This window comes from Aedes aegypti, chromosome 3 (assembly GCF_002204515.2).
Source record: "Aedes aegypti strain LVP_AGWG chromosome 3, AaegL5.0 Primary Assembly, whole genome shotgun sequence".
NCBI classification, from domain to species: Eukaryota; Metazoa; Arthropoda; class Insecta; order Diptera; family Culicidae; genus Aedes; species Aedes aegypti.
The window spans coordinates 6,546,652-6,559,802 of record NC_035109.1 but is presented as its reverse complement, the minus strand read 5'-3'; the positions used below and the strand labels follow the sequence as shown (position 1 = coordinate 6,559,802).

General features: G+C 41.7%; 2 protein-coding genes and 2 long non-coding RNA genes across 4 annotated transcripts; 2 read left to right on the top strand and 2 right to left on the bottom strand.

Annotated features, from left to right (window-relative positions):
* Nucleotides 1-789: 789 nt before the first annotated feature.
* Nucleotides 790-1,836, top strand: LOC110678692. The gene is made up of 3 exons (XR_002501847.1): nucleotides 790-961; nucleotides 1,015-1,452; nucleotides 1,516-1,836. It is a non-coding gene; the product is annotated as an uncharacterized LOC110678692 (long non-coding RNA).
* Nucleotides 1,837-8,425: 6,589 nt separating this feature from the next.
* Nucleotides 8,426-10,340, bottom strand: LOC110679700. The gene is made up of 4 exons (XM_021855286.1): nucleotides 9,942-10,340; nucleotides 9,606-9,836; nucleotides 8,633-9,545; nucleotides 8,426-8,446 (listed from the first exon to the last, which is right to left on the bottom strand). The coding sequence occupies exons 1-4, from the start codon at nucleotides 10,022-10,024 to the stop codon at nucleotides 8,426-8,428; spliced, it is 1,248 nt and encodes a 415-aa protein (XP_021710978.1). The 5' UTR covers nucleotides 10,025-10,340.
* Nucleotides 10,341-10,362: 22 nt separating this feature from the next.
* LOC5575069 lies at nucleotides 10,363-11,704 on the top strand. Its single transcript, XM_021855280.1, has 3 exons — nucleotides 10,363-10,761; nucleotides 10,867-11,097; nucleotides 11,158-11,704. The coding sequence occupies exons 1-3, from the start codon at nucleotides 10,679-10,681 to the stop codon at nucleotides 11,702-11,704; spliced, it is 861 nt and encodes a 286-aa protein (XP_021710972.1). The 5' UTR covers nucleotides 10,363-10,678.
* A 231-nt stretch (nucleotides 11,705-11,935) lies between these two features.
* LOC110678690 lies at nucleotides 11,936-12,788 on the bottom strand. Its single transcript, XR_002501845.1, has 3 exons — nucleotides 12,449-12,788; nucleotides 12,286-12,392; nucleotides 11,936-12,220 (listed from the first exon to the last, which is right to left on the bottom strand). It is a non-coding gene; the product is annotated as an uncharacterized LOC110678690 (long non-coding RNA).
* Nucleotides 12,789-13,151: the final 363 nt, after the last annotated feature.

Sequence of the window (13,151 nt, the reverse complement as noted above, 5' to 3'; positions counted from 1 at the left end):
TCTCGGCCAATATGCTGCATGTCTTTCCTCTCCGATGGATTTTTCCTCGTTGTAATGGCGGGTTAGATATGAAAACAAGGATAAAGAGAGAAGAAATGTTAGTGATTGTTACATGCTTTATTGCTGTATTGGCCTACAATGAAATCATACAAAATTCGCTCTTTGGATTCCCATGATAGCAATCCCCATGCAGCTTACGAGAAACTCCATGGTAATGATCACTGTACGCCATGTGCGGCATTCAAGACATCTCAACAATACTGATGACGAACAACAAAAAATGAATCCAAAAGAGCGAAAACCTCAATGTTTCAATGTAGGACAATTCAGCTTTATTGCATGTGAGAAGTTCTTGATGATATTCTCACAACGGCCATTCAGAATGGTTCGACGGATGTAGATAAAAGATCATTATGATAAAATTAACACGACGACATGTTAGTGAGCTCAGAATGATTATTGTATTTGCAACTGTTAATTTAGATAGTTAAACTTAGGAGGAGCAGGAGTAAAGCACGAACGCGAAGTAATGACCTTCCATCCCATCTTCAAGTGCTCCCCACAAGCACAACACTTCATTCTAGCACTTTAGAACGTCCATGTTGTAACTTGTTCACACAAGAAATCTGCCTCGACCGAGTTGGCAGAACGCGCCCATACCCCTTTCTGAACCAAAGGACAGGGTTATCAGGAACTCCATCAGAATTTTACTAAAATGATTAATTGGCAAAGTACTAAAAGCTTTCTGAATCGTGAGAATTATTATAGCTAGAGTTAGAGTGACTGTATAGGAGAGTGAAGTCAATGTCAAAATTGGAACGGCGCTGATCTGTCAGTGTCATTCCAAACGAACAAACGACCTGTCAAAACCACCAAAAGAAGAACAAGCAAAAACAAGTATTGGATTCGTTGTATCCCAAAACCAGCTGTTTGTGAAAACATATTTCTTTTATTATTCAGAGTAAGTAATTTAATTATGATGAGCACACCATACTAGTATATCATTATCTTCAGTGTTTCGTAGGAGAACGGATAATTAATCGACCCTGCTGCAGCATACGTAATGAAAATCTACATTCTTTAGCTACTACTGCGACCTCGGATACCGTTATGATTTTCACCGTATGGAACAAGGAAATCATTAAACCAGTTCCTTTGATTAGAAGTCACAGGATTTACAATTGCCATTATTTGGATGCCCAAAGACAGCAAATCAGAGAACTCACTGCCATTCGTGCAAATCATCCACTCGTGATTAAGAAAGGCGAGCCCAAATGGAAGTTTTAGTGCATGCAGTTTGAAGCAAACGTAAACAAAGTGTTTCCCTTTCGTGATAATTTCACGTCGTTAATCTCGGACATTTTTGGGACGTCGACTTAACACATTAATGGAAATTCTTCAACAAGCAGCAACCAGAGAATTATGGAAAAATCATCATCATTCTGTGAACAAGTAGGTTTTGTGCTAATCTGCGAGTTTAATAATGATACTAATTTTCAAACATTATTTCCACAGGTACGGTGCAGAGTCAAGTGCTTTTTGAACCGGAAAAGTACATGCAGATGAAATGAGTTACAATGTGTTGCATAAGTTAGCTGAGAGTAAACAACAGTCCACAGTAATCCTGGCTGTCAAATCGTGACATCCAGGTCACACTTCTAGACCCAGACATCCAGATCTCCCAGGGAAAGATTTGATTTTTTACCAATCATGAGGCATAATGACTCTTGAAACATTGAATGCAAGTGGGGGCTAAAACGCAAAGGGGTGTAAGTGACATTTTAGTCAATTATGAGTTGAGACAAAAATCTATAATTTACAAGCTTTCCAACGGTATTCTTAGTTTATTTATACGTCTAACAGAAAGAAAAAAACACATAATTCGTAGATTGGCTTGTTTGGGCTTTTGCACAATTTCTATGGAATGAAAAATTGCTGGAAAAAACTTTAAACTCAATTTTCTCAAAACTAGGTCTTGTCATTTACACCACTTTGCTGCTTACCTTCTCAAGTGTACAAGTGCAAGCTTCCTAGTTCTAATCAGATGGAGTGTGAAAATTAATTGCTTAACAGTTTAAGGTAGAATTGAATAAAACAACAGGTGTCTGTGATGCAACTAGTTAATGAGTATTTTTTTAATTGTAATTAATGTTTATACAACGGAAAATAAACTGTTATTTACTGTTTAACGGGTTGTTATTAAACGGCCATGGACCTACTGTCGAATTTATTCTTATGCACCTTTTTTGGCTGATGAATTTTCAAACGGAAGAACAAAAATCTTCTCAACAGTTTTCTTTTCAAATCATGGCATGGTATCAAATGTGCAGCTGGAATATGTATGAGTTGCGATTCAATAGTATCAAATACGTTTTCGTTATTCAAATTTTCCAACTCACTTCTGAATACTATTTCTAATTTCAAGAAATAAATAAAGGTTTCTTCATTCACGTAAACTAATGCTTGACCTGTGAAATCTTTAGTAATTGTCAGTTTACTGTAGTCGGAAATATATGGCTCAGTCGCTAAGCATTTTTCAATGCACTGATGACATACCGCACCATGCTTTGCCACTTTATGAACTATCATACCAGCTAAGTGATAAACTACGTTCTTCTCTGAAGCGTTCATTCTACCTAATGCTGCCTGCTTTCCTAATTTAGTTAGCTCGTTGATAACAGGTTTCGACTTCTGCATCTGAACAGATTTGTTTTCTTTGAGTTGTTTCACATTTGTTGTAAAATCTGTTGTGTTTTGATTAAAATACTTTGAGAGTGTAACACGGACTGAAAAGGAGGAAGAGGATTGTCGAACGGACTGTAGAGAAATAAAGAACGTATGATTTGCTAAGTTGATTGAATTCGGTTATATTTTCTCGTTAAAAGTCCGGAACAGGTCGTAACATTTGGCGACGAGGCGGAACGAATCCGTGGAAGTGATTTTGCTAAAAGTTTTGCTCGAATAGGTTCGGATTTGACGTGAAATAGAAGGGAGCATCCGGTGCTCCAAGTTGGACAAAAACGAAAACATTCGGTTCCGCGTTCGCGACGAACAGTGATTCAATTCGAAGAAAAATAGGACAAAATGTTCGATCCGATGAATCAGTCCCATCTTCCGGCATTTGATCCGGGGGACACGTCCACTGTCTCCGCGCGATGGAAAAAGTGGAAGCGAGCATTCCAAATTTTTCTGGATGTCAACAATGTCAACATCGCTGCGCGGAAGAAATCGTATCTCCTACATTTCGTAGGATCGCAGGTGCAAGATATATATTTTGGCCTGCAAGGAGATGAAGAACCAGTTGTACCTAACGGCTCCGACGTGTACGAAGAGGCAGTAAAATTGTTGGATGCGTACTTTCTGCCAATGAAGTGTCTACCACTCGAACGACACAAGTTCAGGAATTTGGAGCAAGCGGCCGACGAGTCAATTGAGAAGTTTGTGCTCAGGCTGAGAGAACAGGGCAACCTGTGCGAATATGATGATCATCTGGAGGACGAAATAAAGGAACAACTGTTTGAGAAAGGTAACTCCGATGATCTTCGAGCGAAAATTCTCTCCAAGCCGCAGATGACGTTGGCAGAAACCTTAGAAGCCGGCCGCTCCTTGGAAACGATCGGCAAGCACAGGAAGAATTTGAAGCTCAACTCGAAGCCGGTGGAGGTGAACAAAGTATCAAGATACTCCAGCAAAGCGAAGACCAATCAGAAAGGAGAATGTTATCGGTGCGGCAGAGCTGGGCATTATGCCAACGACGAATGCTGTCCAGCCAAGGATCGGAAGTGCGAACGTTGTGGACTGGTAGGGCACTTCAAGAAGCGCTGTAATACGAATCCGCGGAAGAAGAAGAGTCGAGACGATAAAAAGCTGCGACAAGTAGTTGCTGATTTGCGGCTTGCTGATTCGGACGACTCCGATGACACAGACAACGCTAGTGAAGAATCAGAAGAAGAGGAAGAAGTGCAGTACGTGTTTGCAACCGGTCCGGACTGTGGGGAAAAAGTCGTGTGTGCAGTTGGGGGAGTGAAAATTGAATGGGTAGTAGACTCTGGCGCCGGGGTGAACGTTATTAACCGGCAAACCTGGAACTACCTGAAGAACCAAAAAGTGCGTGTGAGTTACCAATCGGCTGACGTGAAGAAACCCTTGAAAGCATATGGAGGGCACCCGATCCGGGTTGCAGGCATGTTTTCAGCCAGCGTGGCCACGAAGAAGAGTGCGACCGAAGCGGACATTTACGTGGTTGAAGAAGGAAGTTGTTGCCTACTGGGGCGGAAGACGGCTAAAGCGCTTGGCATCCTGAACATCAACACAGCGGTGTGGGCCTTACACAACGGAGAAAACGATCGAATTGGGAAAATTGTCGGAGCACTAGCACAAATCCAGATAGATCCGACGGTAAAACCAGTGCAGCAGACGCAATGTCATATCCCGATTCCCTTGCGCGAGAAAACAGAAAAGGAGATACAGAGGCTATTGGAGCAGGACGTCATTGAGGAAGCACCAAGGGATTCACCATGGATTTCCAGGCTGGTTGTGCGTCCCAAAGCCGGAGATGCATCCGCTGTTAGGCTGTGTGTCGACATGCGGGATGCTAATAAAGCAATCATCCCACAGCACTACCCGTTGCCGACATTCGACAGCATCATTCCACACTTGAACAACTGTAAGTGGTTCTCCAAAATTGACCTGAACAAAGCCTTCCATCAGGTGGAGTTGGAGCAGGAGTCTCGTGTAATCACCACATTTGCGGCACACAACGGATACTATCGCTACAAGCGATTAATGTTCGGACTGAATTGCGCTTCAGAGGTATTTCAATGCATCATGGAGCGCATTCTAACCGGACTGCCAGGTGTGAAGCCGTTCATCGACGACGTGTTAGTGTTCGCTGCAAGCAAGGAAGAGCACGATGTCATCTTAAAGGCGGTACTGGACAGGCTTGAGTCGTGTGGAGCAACAATCAACAAACAGAAGTGCGAATTCGGCAAAACCGAAGTGGATTTCATGGGCCATCGGCTGTCAGGAGAAGGCATCTCCCCTAAAGAAGATAAAGTCGACACGATCAGGAGATTTCGGGATCCGAAAACTGTAGAAGAACTCCGCAGCTTCCTGGGGTTAGTTAATTACCTTGGGAAGTTCATTCCGAACCTGGCCACGCTAACATCTCCTCTTCGGCAACTGTTAAAGAAAACTTCTCGGTTTTCCTGGGGCAAAGAACAGAAAATCGCATTCGCCAGAATTAAGGAAGTTCTCTCCAACCCCAAGAACCTAGGATACTATTCACCACTGGATAAGACCATCGTCATCGCCGATGCTAGCCCTACAGGACTGGGGGCGGTGCTCATCCAGGAGAGGAATGATCGCAAGCGTGTAATCTGCTACATCAGCAAGGGCCTTTCGGAAACCGAGCAGGCGTACGCGCAGAATGAGAAGGAGGCTCTCGCTCTTGTGTGGTCCGTCGAGAGACTGGAAATGTATCTCCGAGGTTTGGAATTCCTCCTAGTTACCGATCATCAACCGTTGAAGGTTTTGTTCGGACCCAAGCAACGCCCATGTAAGCGCATAGAACGATGGGCACTACGACTCCAGTCGTTCCGCTTCAAGATCATTCACATCGCAGGTAAAGCAAACATCGCCGACCCGCTTTCTCGGTTGCCGGACTTCAAGGAGTGTACTACGTATGATGAGTATGGTGAGTCCATGCTTATGGCGATCGTCGAGGTGAACAAACCGGAAGCAATGACACTGGAGGATGTTACCGTGGCAACAATGAAGGACATCGAGTTGAACGCCGTGAAGACAGCAATATCGACTGGACAGTGGACGGAAGCAGTCAGAAAATATATTCCCTTCAAAGATGAGGTGTTGGTAGTGAACGATTTGGTGCTGAGAGGTGAAAGATTGGTCATTCCTTCGTCCCTCCGTAAGGGTTTACTCAAGCTGTCGCACATTGGACATCCAGGCATCGAGCGCACTAAACAACGTCTTCGATCCAAAGTGTGGTGGCCGACCATGGATAGGGAGGCAGAGAAGCTCGTTCGTTCCTGTATGGACTGCCAGCTAGTGAGCCAGCCTGGACCACCAGAACCACTGAAAGTTCGTGAACTTCCTCCGGCTCCTTGGAGCTGCTTAAGCATGGATATTTTGGGACCGCTGCCGTCTGGAGACTCTTTGCTAGTCGTAATCGACCTGTACAGTCGGTACCGTTTTGTGGAAGTGTTGCGCCAAACATCTACCGCAGACATTTTGAAAAAGCTGAAGCCCATACTGATTCGGCTGGGCTTCCCGGATGTGCTGCTGACAGACAACGCGGCGAACTTTTCCAGTAGCGAAATGAAGGAGTTTTGTCTTCGATATGGTATCCAGCTCAGACATACGACCCCGTACTGGCCTCAGGCCAACGGTGAGGTCGAGCGGCAAAACAGAAGCATTTTGAAAATTCTACGGATTGCTGCGCTCAAGAAATCGGACTGGAAGAACGACCTCGAAGAGTTCAACTACGTGTACTCTTTAACGCCACACCCAGCAACAGGACGATCACCAGCTGAACTTGCATTTGGCAGGAAGTTTAAAGATTGGATTCCTCAAATTACCACCAAACATTTCATCGAAGATGAGCCCATCCGAGATCGCGATCATGCATATCGTACATCAGCTAAGGAACAACACGACAGAGCGCAAAATGCACGTGAATCAACTTTAACGGAAGGAGATCTCGTCTTAATGAAGAACCTAGCAAAGCAGAATAAGCTTTCTCCTACATTCCTACCGGAGCCTGCTAGAGTAATCAAACAGGAAGGAAACAGCATCATAGTCGAGACACCAGAGGGAGTTCAATATCGTCGTAACTCATCACACATCAAAAGAGTCCCAAGTAATTCCGTTATGACCAGTCACGAAGTGGAAGATGAAGCAGACCTTGACGAGGAAATGGAAGGAGCATGGGCTACGCCAAGAACAGCTACTCAGTCGCCTTCGACACAACCGACAACCGCACAATCAACATTGGGACGGCCAACGCGTCATACCAGACGCCCTCTGAGATACGATGACTACGAAATGGATCTCGAAGGCATAGACGGACAGTAAAGTAGCAACCCAGAAGAAGAAGAGATTGTTGTGTTTTGATTAAAATACTTTGAGAGTGTAACACGGACTGAAAAGGAGGAAGAGGATTGTCGAACGGACTGTAGAGAAATAAAGAACGTATGATTTGCTAAGTTGATTGAATTCGGTTATATTTTCTCGTTAAAAGTCCGGAACAGGTCGTAACAAAATCTATGAGCCAATCCCTCTCATCTGCATCGTATGAAGATCCAGGAACCTCTGTCAAATATTGCGAAACTGTTACAGACTTCAAGAAACCTTTGAACTGCAATGCAGTGGGCTTTTTCTGCCGGATCCTAATCTGAGAAAACAGATTTTCGACACAATCTTGTGTGAAACGTGATGTCAGAAGAAAACTATATCCCTTAACATTCAAAAACAAATCCTGCAACCTTAACAAAGAGTTGGTAGCAAGGATTATTGCTGCCTGCCACGGTTTCCAGTGCCGCTTATCACCAACTTCCAAAGCGAAAATCATGTTTTTGAAAAATTCGAGGAACTGCAACGTCTCTTGATAAACGAGGTAGTTTGCTGTGAAGTAGAGAATATGATATAATTGTTTTAGGATATGTTATAGCATTTCGAGTGTAACTGTTTTATAGGATTTTAATAAAGTAGGGAAAAACACTAGTTTTCGACCGTTGCTAATTTTCGCATTAAAAAAAATCGTATTAATGGGTCGAAAATAAGTGCTCTTCCCCTATATTAATAATTCAATAATATATTCTATCACAGACAAACAGACTAAGCATGCACACTCAATGCTCAAACCATTGTATTTGGCCAACGGACAACTAAGTGGCGGAAGTGAACAAATATTAAACGCAGGGCTGGTAGCTACTGAGTTAACAGGACTTTAGAGATTTCAAGCTTTAAAAAAGAAACTAAACAGGAAACAAATAATTACCATAAAAATCTCTGGTGGAATTCTTAAGGATAATAGTGGCTTAAGAGACCATTTGGATCGAAACAGAGACTTTTCGTTAACAATGTGAACTTGCGTCGAAATTGAGACCAAATCTTTAAAAAGAGACCTGCTACCAGCCCTGCAAACGTGAACAAAAACTGTAAGCGGTCGCATGTGGAATGACTATCTACCTATAATTTGATTCAACCGTTAAAATATGGTATGTACAAGCACTAGAGTGTGACTTATGTTTGTCTATGGTTCTGCTATATTATAATTTTGTAAAGGAATAAGTTATAAGGTCACAATTTATACTTACATTTGCTCAAAGCCATTTGCCTCGATCTGTTTTTGGAAACCTGAAACCATTTAGACAGGGTTTCGATGAAATATGCCGTTGGTAGAACATCAGGCCGGTTCGTAGCATGGCTGTAGAATCGAAGAGCGGCCGATACATTCCGGTTCACAAATTTTTCCGAATTGATAACCTTCATCGCATCAAAATTATTTCTTTTTTTTTTCAAATTCAACGTCTTCTGGCTTTAGGTTATGGGCAACTTTTAACATATTGTCTTGTTCGTATTTCACAAGATCTGTGAGGTGTTGAACATTAACTTCGCCGGAACGGAACCCGTTAGTTTGCACCACGTCTTGTGGAAGCCATAGTACCTTGTTTTTTAACCAGCCTTGCACAGTTGATTTAAAAACGTGTACCACGTCTGGAATGATTTCCAGTTTTCTCGTCGAATCTGTTGGATGTACAACAGGGGCACTATTCAAAACATCATTTTTGTGGAATTTCAAATTCAATTTGTTCCAGAGTTTCTTGTTATTTGGCCCGCAGTCTGATGTTAGAAAGTGAACCCTGCAACCAAACGATTCCACTTCCTGGATAATTTTGAACGCAATATCCTTTAAATCGTTTTCAGGAATACTGCTTCCCGTGAAATGGTACCCTACGGTTTGTTTCCAGCGGCCCCTGATTCCTACTAAGACAAACACTAGAGCATGACTTGCAAGACCCACTTGTCCAGGGAGGGTGATATCTCCATAGAATTTGCTGTCCGAAATGCAAAAACTTCTTGCCTCTTCGATGGACATCTCATCAAAAATTAGGCCGCAGTCAAGATCTTCGGGCAACATGGTGTTCACTTTGAGTTTGAGGAGCTCTAGTACGTCGTACAGAATACCTGGCTTGAATTCCAAGTCCTCTACTCTTCTTTGAAGTGTGCGCTCTGATGGGAGGGGATATTTAGTTCTCTGGTGCTCGTATCCTTTCGATCCGCAAACAAATTTTGTTTGCAGACTTTCAGTGACTGTTTTGTCACTCCACTGCTTTGGACGCTTTTTCTCGTACAACAGCATGTCCACTTGGTCGGAGTTAAATGTTCTGTTGAGTGCATTGAGAGCTAGATCTGGTGTCTTTTGTTGTTTTTGCATGACGTGCTCCTGTTGCTTCACTACGTTCTCAAGGTGATGACAACGTTTTTTCAAATCTCTCACTTCCTGGTTCAGGTTATCTACGTAGCTGAAAGTAATTTGATTTCATGTGTAAAAAATAGAAGCCTCAGTTTTGATAAATAGATACCCATCGTATTTCCTTTTTGTGCTTGCGCATACAGCTTTATGTTCATCATATGGGGAGCAAAAAACTGGAACCACATTTTGGGAGGATGCATTTGAATTCAGTGTTGTGCCAGATGTTTCGAGGGTAGAGTTCAAATCCGGTATATCATCGTTCTCGAGAGCGAAGTCGGCAATCTGCGGAACAAATTCGTACACTGGAATTGCCATTCGCCGCTTCATGATTTTCCCCTTGCTAGAAGCAAAGTAAACATCCTCCGGAGCGAAATGAAACTGTGGACAATTTTAATCGAGATATTAACTCATACTTCCCGAGCTGTAATTATTGGTTTGTACTTACACTACACACTCTGCTACATGCTGTGATTTCGAAATTATCTGAAACGCCACAGAACTTTTTCCAAACAGATTGTAGGTCCTCATCCCCAGGGAACCGGAAAAATCCGATGTTCTTGAACCCTGGTGTTGTTTTGTTTGTACAAAACTTCGCGAAACACTTCATTTTCGAATATATTTTTTCGATTCCTTAGATGAAAATTGCAGTCCACGACAAAGTAGTAAACATTTACAGTCAACAAAACAGAGCTAACAACTACACTGCGCAACGAAAGAACAACAAGCTTTCAATTTTGACAAGTCACTTTAGGGCTTCAACATAACCATTGATGCCAGATGGAATTTTTGTTGTTGCCAACCAAATTTGTTTTGACTGTGATCACAAGACGCCACTCTCCTATACAGTCACTCTAGCTAGAGTGACTGTATAGGAGAGTGGCGTCTTGTGATCACAGTCAAAACAAATTTGGTTGGCAACAACAAAAATTCCATCTGGCATCAATGGTTATGTTGAAGCCCTAAAGTGACTTGTCAAAATTGAAAGCTTGTTGTTCTTTCGTTGCGCAGTGTAGTTGTTAGCTCTGTTTTGTTGACTGTAAATGTTTACTACTTTGTCGTGGACTGCAATTTTCATCTAAGGAATCGAAAAAATATATTCGAAAATGAAGTGTTTCGCGAAGTTTTGTACAAACAAAACAACACCAGGGTTCAAGAACATCGGATTTTTCCGGTTCCCTGGGGATGAGGACCTACAATCTGTTTGGAAAAAGTTCTGTGGCGTTTCAGATAATTTCGAAATCACAGCATGTAGCAGAGTGTGTAGTGTAAGTACAAACCAATAATTACAGCTCGGGAAGTATGAGTTAATATCTCGATTAAAATTGTCCACAGTTTCATTTCGCTCCGGAGGATGTTTACTTTGCTTCTAGCAAGGGGAAAATCATGAAGCGGCGAATGGCAATTCCAGTGTACGAATTTGTTCCGCAGATTGCCGACTTCGCTCTCGAGAACGATGATATACCGGATTTGAACTCTACCCTCGAAACATCTGGCACAACACTGAATTCAAATGCATCCTCCCAAAATGTGGTTCCAGTTTTTTGCTCCCCATATGATGAACATAAAGCTGTATGCGCAAGCACAAAAAGGAAATACGATGGGTATCTATTTATCAAAACTGAGGCTTCTATTTTTTACACATGAAATCAAATTACTTTCAGCTACGTAGATAACCTGAACCAGGAAGTGAGAGATTTGAAAAAACGTTGTCATCACCTTGAGAACGTAGTGAAGCAACAGGAGCACGTCATGCAAAAACAACAAAAGACACCAGATCTAGCTCTCAATGCACTCAACAGAACATTTAACTCCGACCAAGTGGACATGCTGTTGTACGAGAAAAAGCGTCCAAAGCAGTGGAGTGACAAAACAGTCACTGAAAGTCTGCAAACAAAATTTGTTTGCGGATCGAAAGGATACGAGCACCAGAGAACTAAATATCCCCTCCCATCAGAGCGCACACTTCAAAGAAGAGTAGAGGACTTGGAATTCAAGCCAGGTATTCTGTACGACGTACTAGAGCTCCTCAAACTCAAAGTGAACACCATGTTGCCCGAAGATCTTGACTGCGGCCTAATTTTTGATGAGATGTCCATCGAAGAGGCAAGAAGTTTTTGCATTTCGGACAGCAAATTCTATGGAGATATCACCCTCCCTGGACAAGTGGGTCTTGCAAGTCATGCTCTAGTGTTTGTCTTAGTACACTGAGCCAACCTTTATCGTAGATGTTATATGGTAGGCATATAATCTTGCACTATTGGAATTTCATATAGGTCTTATCGTACAAGAAAACCGTCGACTTAGAATTATATGCAATGCATATAACATGTTGTTTGGTTAAGCATGTTATGATTATATGCGATGAATATAATTTCAACTAGTGGATGTGGGATAGAGAATATATATGCTTTCGTCATAAATATTAGTAATCAAAAATAGTTCTTTTTATATGAAGTTCTAATTCGTTTGATTTTGCTTCACATGTAATTTAAATTAGGATTCTATGAATACGATAAGAACATACCCAGACCATATTTTTTTGAAATTATTAAACTTATTAAATTTCAATTTGCTCATATTTTCATGCTTCAGATTAAATGTACATACAAATTTAAGAACTATATAATTAGTTGCAGTAAATCGATCCGCCACTCCTTAACTTAAGAGTTGAAAGTTTCTCCAGCGCATCTTGGCATCTTGTCAATTTCATTGTGGTTGCAGTTTCTACGACAAAATTGTTTAAATTATTATGTGATTACAAGAGCTAAAATTAAAATTTGTTTACTTACGAAATGAAATGCCGACATAGAACATCTTTGAGAATCGGATACCGATTTAGTTTGAAAACAGTGTCGGTCACCTTTGGATCTGGTCATTTCCGGTTGGATTACAAATTCTATGGAAAAGAAATATTGTTAGAGAGAAAAACATTGTGAAAACTGGCATACTTACCAAAAAATCAAAATTCTGTCCTGAAAACGTGTGGATTCGTACTAAGCACTTTTTGCTCTACCGCTTTGACATGAAAATGGTACTACCTACATGACACTCGCGCATATGTGATGTGCAACCTGGACAATATAGTGAAGGTTATATGCAATCCTTGTATCTCTTCCTATACTGTACATTTGACTTGCATATAAATTCTTCGTATACGAATCTTTGTAAAATACATAAGGTTGCAGTTACACTCAACCTGTTTAGCATATGGAGCGTATGGGATACAACTTGAAACAAACATGTCGATCGACAGATTAATACTATATGAAATTTCCGATAAAATAGCCTTACTGATTTATTTCAGTGTAGGAATCAGGGGCCGCTGGAAACAAACCGTAGGGTACCATTTCACGGGAAGCAGTATTCCTGAAAACGATTTAAAGGATATTGCGTTCAAAATTATCCAGGAAGTGGAATCGTTTGGTTGCAGGGTTCACTTTCTAACATCAGACTGCGGGCCAAATAACAAGAAACTCTGGAACAAATTGAATTTGAAATTCCACAAAAATGATGTTTTGAATAGTGCCCCTGTTGTACATCCAACAGATTCGACGAGAAAACTGGAAATCATTCCAGACGTGGTACACGTTTTTAAATCAACTGTGCAAGGCTGGTTAAAAAACAAGGTACTATGGCTTCCACAAGACGTGGTGCA

Bases quoted from the DNA above. Each gene is read 5' to 3' on its own strand.
- LOC110679700 (XM_021855286.1), bottom strand. From the start codon at position 10,024: ATGAGGACCTACAATCTGTTTGGAAAAAGTTCTGTGGCGTTTCAGATA. The intron at 9,837-9,941 runs GTAAGTACAAAC...CTTTGCTTCTAG, and splicing joins CATGTAGCAGAGTGTGTAGT to CAAGGGGAAAATCATGAAGC. The intron at 8,447-8,632 runs GTTAATGTTCAA...TCGATTCTACAG, and splicing joins ACGGGTTCCGTTCCGGCGAA to CCATGCTACGAACCGGCCTG.
- LOC5575069 (XM_021855280.1), top strand. From the start codon at position 10,679: ATGAGGACCTACAATCTGTTTGGAAAAAGTTCTGTGGCGTTTCAGATA. The intron at 10,762-10,866 runs GTAAGTACAAAC...CTTTGCTTCTAG, and splicing joins CATGTAGCAGAGTGTGTAGT to CAAGGGGAAAATCATGAAGC. The intron at 11,098-11,157 runs GTATCTATTTAT...AATTACTTTCAG, and splicing joins ACAAAAAGGAAATACGATGG to CTACGTAGATAACCTGAACC.